The 4,945-nt window shown below is 39.2% G+C and overlaps 1 protein-coding gene across 1 annotated transcript; it reads right to left on the reverse strand.

The window, feature by feature from the left end:
* Positions 1-3,903: 3,903 nt before the first annotated feature.
* Positions 3,904-4,137, reverse strand: LOC133102269 (signal transducer CD24-like). The gene has a single exon (XM_061207228.1). The coding sequence runs from the start codon at positions 4,135-4,137 to the stop codon at positions 3,904-3,906; it is 234 nt and encodes a 77-aa protein (XP_061063211.1).
* Between the last annotated feature and the right edge of the window lie 808 nt (positions 4,138-4,945).

Raw genomic sequence — 4,945 nt, forward strand, 5'->3', positions numbered from 1 at the left:
GGCCCATTCCTTGTGAAGTCAGATGTCAGACCGTGACTGGGGATGTGAGGACCAGGATCCCGTATCTGTTGTAAAGAGAAAAGTAGGAAGCTTACGGTAGCTGGGTAGAAGGTCGAGGTCTTCTAGTTCCAGAGTAGAAAACTAGGACATCTCCAAGAATCAAAGAAGTCTAGGAATTTAGAACTATATCTCAGTAAACCCAGAGCCTTCCACAGGACCAACAGATTCTGGAATTAGGAAGTATAATTCAGACACCTCTCACCCACCTAAACAGCCACATTAGCCCCCAGGATAGTAGGGATGGAGCTGTTTTTTATTTTTATTTTTAAATTTTTATTGGAGTAGAGTTGATTTAAAATGTTGTGTTAGTTTCAGGTGTACAGCAGAGTGAATCATTTATACATATTACACATATCCACTCTTTTTCTTAGACTCTTTTCTCATATAGGCCATTACAGAGTACTGAGTAGAGTTCCCTGTGCTATACAGTAGGTCCTTATTAGTTATCTATTTTATGTAGAGTAGTGTGTATATGTCAGTCCCAATCTCCCAGTTTATCCTCCCCACCCCCGCCATTCCCTGGTAACCATAAGTTTGTTTTCTACGACTGTGGCTCTACTTCTGTTTTGTAAAGGATGGAACTCTTGATGGCTATCTGGTTTGGGTCTCCGCATTTCAAGAACTCCACAGAGATGATGCTAGAAAATCAGCCTCTTGACAGTAAGACCCAAGGTGGTGTCAGGGCAGGCAGGAACTGACGCTGCTTGTCAATAACATACTAACAAGTCCCGCCTTCCTCTCCAACCTGCAATCTGCCTTTTCCCTCCGTCAAGGTTTTCTGTTGAGGCCGGGGAGGAGCTCAAGTGGAGAAGGACAGAGCAACGTGGAAATGAAACTCATTATTAATAACCATTCAATAGCACTAGAAAGATTCTTAGACTTTTAAACTGAAGGGTTTTAAGAATCGAGTCCCAACCAAATGAGGAAACTGAAGCACAGAGAGGGAATTGTGTCACTCAAGTTCACACAGCCTGTCAGTCACAGACAGGACTGGAAACAAAGCATCCTGCCTCTTAATCCAATATACATCCCACCACAAGACATGGTCATCAAAGCAGATGGTACCAAAATAAAGTTTGGGGGACAGTAAATATCCCAGGGACCCATGGTTATTTGTCCCACTTGACAACTAATTTATTTGGAGCTGACTGTATTCTTTTCTAATCGCTATTGTGCCAGAATTACTTACGGCTTTTTAAAAAAAATATCAGTCCTAACACTGCATTTCATGACCTCTAGAAACAAACAAACAAAAAATAATGGATGGATTTGGATCTGATGTTTCAGAACACTCCAGGAGGAGAATGACAAATACTAGAATGAAATATTATGCAGTCAGCCTAAGAAGCCCCAGGAAACCCAGATTTACATGTCAGAGATGACCTGTTGCCAGCCATACCCTCAGAAAATGCCTGGAACTCAAAGGGCACCATTCGAAAAACAGTCATACAGATGCATTTTTCATATACAGCACTCGTAAAGCTTTGTTCCTAGAACAAGCTAACATTTTTCTAATTCCCAAATGTAATGCCAATACTTGATGGAAAAAAAATAAAATAGGTGGCAGCAACACACGTTAGAATGGACCTAGTTTATCCAGGTCAATAAAGTAGGATCTCAGATGACTCCTCACGTGAATCCTAACAGAAGTGGTTGGTTGGTTTCCAGATGAAACACCAGCTTTAGAAGCCAAAATGATTCTATGTCCCAGACAGTATACGACAGGACACTATACGCAGTGGGTGGAAAAAATGTCCATTTCCCCTTCTCCTGCCAGGTCACCATGGCCATGTGAGGACACCCTTGCCCATTCCCTGTCGCCTCCTGCTGTCTCTGAGGAGTTTCTGTCCTGCGGCAACTGCTTGACCAAAACAAGAATTAAGCTAATTACTACGTGAAATATACATCAGTAATCACCAATGGAAAGTTCTTGACAAAGCAAAGCAACGCTGAGTCTGTCTTTTGGATTATTTATAATTCAAGTGCTCTGCAGTGATTATGGAAAACAGTATGTTAGGAATATTGACAACTCGAAGGTAAATGTTAGGTTGAGAAAACTAGGTACCTTGTTCATACAAAAAAAAAAAGAGAAAAGAAAAAGCAAGACCAAAGGAGCATTTCATCTCTGGTCTGTACATTTCTGAAATCCTAAGAAGTAGCTTCCTATGAATTCTTTTGATCTTCACTCTCTGGAACACAGGGCAACAGTAAGGCAGATCCAGCCATAAATGAAAGCCACATAAATGAAAGCTATAGATAGAATTAGTACTTACAACTCTGAGAATATGTTGACCAAGGGCTTTCCCTGTGGCCAGAGCCTATTTTACACTCCATTCTTTTTTTTTTTGCTCTTTCAGCCATTTCTATTTATTTACAGTCTGTGTTTAATGCAAATCAATTCCATCACATGAGAAGTTACTATGAATCAAAGCATAAATACACAAACACAATATACAATCCAAAATAGATGTACAGCATTCAGGTATGAAACAAAAGAGAATGTTCATTCACACACACAGTAGCTTGAGATCTGTTGGATATGGTTGTTCCAGTGTAGATTTCTAAAGATGGAAAAAAAATGACTTTGGTTATCAAGACTACTGTGGCCATATTAGATTTTGGAACATCTAAGCATCAGTGTGTGACCATGCGAACAAAAGACTTTAGGGAGTGTCTATTTTTAAACAGGTTTCTGTGCATCAAGGCAGTTGTGAAAAGAGTTACTTTCCAAAATCAAGCCCACTTTAGGCTTAGGACCAGGTTCTAACTATCTAAAAATATTGAATGATAACAGAAAATGTTCCAAGTATGGCTATTCTGATTCAGTTTAAAAAGAAGTATTTACAGAAAAGAGTATAAAAGTCTCTCTGAATTTAATGTAAGCAAGCTTCCGGTCCTTCACTTGCCAAATATATTTGATTTATAGTTTAGCTCCTTCACATATTTGCCTTTTTAATTTCAAGATTTGTCAATCTTACCTTCAAAACAGATCATTTTTTAAACTGTAAAAAGTATTCGACATATGCAGAAATAAAAAGCATTTTGAAATTAGTTGAGATCAATGTAATTCTACTCTTTGTTATCTGTTTAGCTAAAAGAATCTAGTGCTCTTTTTGAATAAGAATAGTTGATAAGTATATAAGCAAAATGTACTCATTATGCTTGGATTTGGGGTAGATTCCAATCCATCGTTGCCCTGGTACATATCCATGACTATATAAAAATTCAAATGCAATGTCAAACCCAAACCCCAAGGGAAAGAGCTCAGTTCCCAAGAGAACAATGATAGCTTAACATAAAATTTTCTCTAGAGTACATCAGCATTAAATTAGCACTGCTGAAACAACACATTAAGGATTTACAGTAACACCTGGAAGTTCCTTCTAATGTACATATAAATAGAATCACAGAAGCTTTCTGTTTTACCTCATTGTTTTATGGTCTTATAAATTTAATGAACCAAATGAAAACTGAATCTCTGTTCCCCATCCCATTCTTTATCTCTAAGTAAGATAAAATCTATTCTCACTTTTAAGGTAGAGTTTTATGTGTCCATACTTCTTAAGCCATATTTAAGGAAACCATCTCTTAACTAATTTTGGGTGTTGTCTCTCCATCTTGTAAAGGAAACTCCAGCAGACTTAATATTGGCATTCATCATCTAGTCAAACCAATCAAATTTGGGATCCTCAACAGTTTCTGTCCCTAAAATAAGGTGTGGAACTAGCAGATTCATTCAATGAAGACCTGTTTTTTTTTTCCCTTGTCACACTGGATGTCTGGATGCCATCTGATTTGGGTTTAGAGGATGGGGAAGTATAGAGGTTTCTTGGCCTGAGTCTCTTAACGGTAGAGACGTAGAAGGGAGACCGAGGTCACCAAGAGACTGGCTGTTGACTGCAGAGCATCGTCACTTGCCTTGGTGGCATTCGCTGGATTGGGGGCAGCTGAGGTATGCTGGGAGGAGTTACTTGAAGGTGTTACAGCAGTTGTTTGATTTGAATAAATCTGAGTAGGCAAGAGCAGTGCCAGAAGCAGCAGCCCCAGTCCGAGCCTGGCCACCATTGCTCTGCCCATGTCCACTCCGTCGGTGCGCAACGCGTCTCACTGGATGCGGGGTACGTGGAGGATTGCTCTCTCTGAGCCGGCGCAGGCAAGGTGGGCTCTACACTCCCTTCTAAGGAGCACCCAGCCTCTGTTCACATGTAGTTTTTGCTCATATTTTGTGAGAGTTTTTTAACATTACTTTGTTGTATTTTTTAGATTCCACGTATAAGTGACCTCATACAGTATTTGTCTTTCTCTGTCTGACTTATCTCACTAAGAATAATACCCTGCAAGTCCATCCATGTTGTTGCAAATGGCAAAATTTTATTCTTTTTTATGGCTGAGTAGTATTCCATTATATCTATCTATCTATCTATCATCTATCTATCTATCTCACATCTTCTTTATCCATCTGTTAGACACTTAGGCTGCTTCCACATCTTGGCAATTGTAAATAATGCTGCTATGAACATTGGGTGCATGCATGTTTTCAAATTAGTGTTTTCTTTTCTTTTTTTTGGACATATACCCAGGAGTGGGATTGCTGGATCATATGGTAGCTCTATTTTTAGTTTTTTAAGGACCCTCCATACTGTTCTCCATAGTGGCTGTATCAATTTACACTCCCACCAACAGTGCAAGAGGGTTCCCTTTTCTCCACATCCTCACCAACATTTGTTATTTGTGTTTTTTGATGATAGCCATTCTGACATGTGTGAGGTGGTATCTCACTGTGGTTTTAATTTGTATTTCTCTGATGATTAAGGTTGTTGAGCATCTTTTCATGTGCCTGTTGGCCATCTGTATGTCTTCTTTGGAAACATGTCTATTAGGCCTT

This window comes from Eubalaena glacialis, chromosome 12 (assembly GCF_028564815.1).
Source record: "Eubalaena glacialis isolate mEubGla1 chromosome 12, mEubGla1.1.hap2.+ XY, whole genome shotgun sequence".
NCBI classification, from domain to species: Eukaryota; Metazoa; Chordata; class Mammalia; order Artiodactyla; family Balaenidae; genus Eubalaena; species Eubalaena glacialis.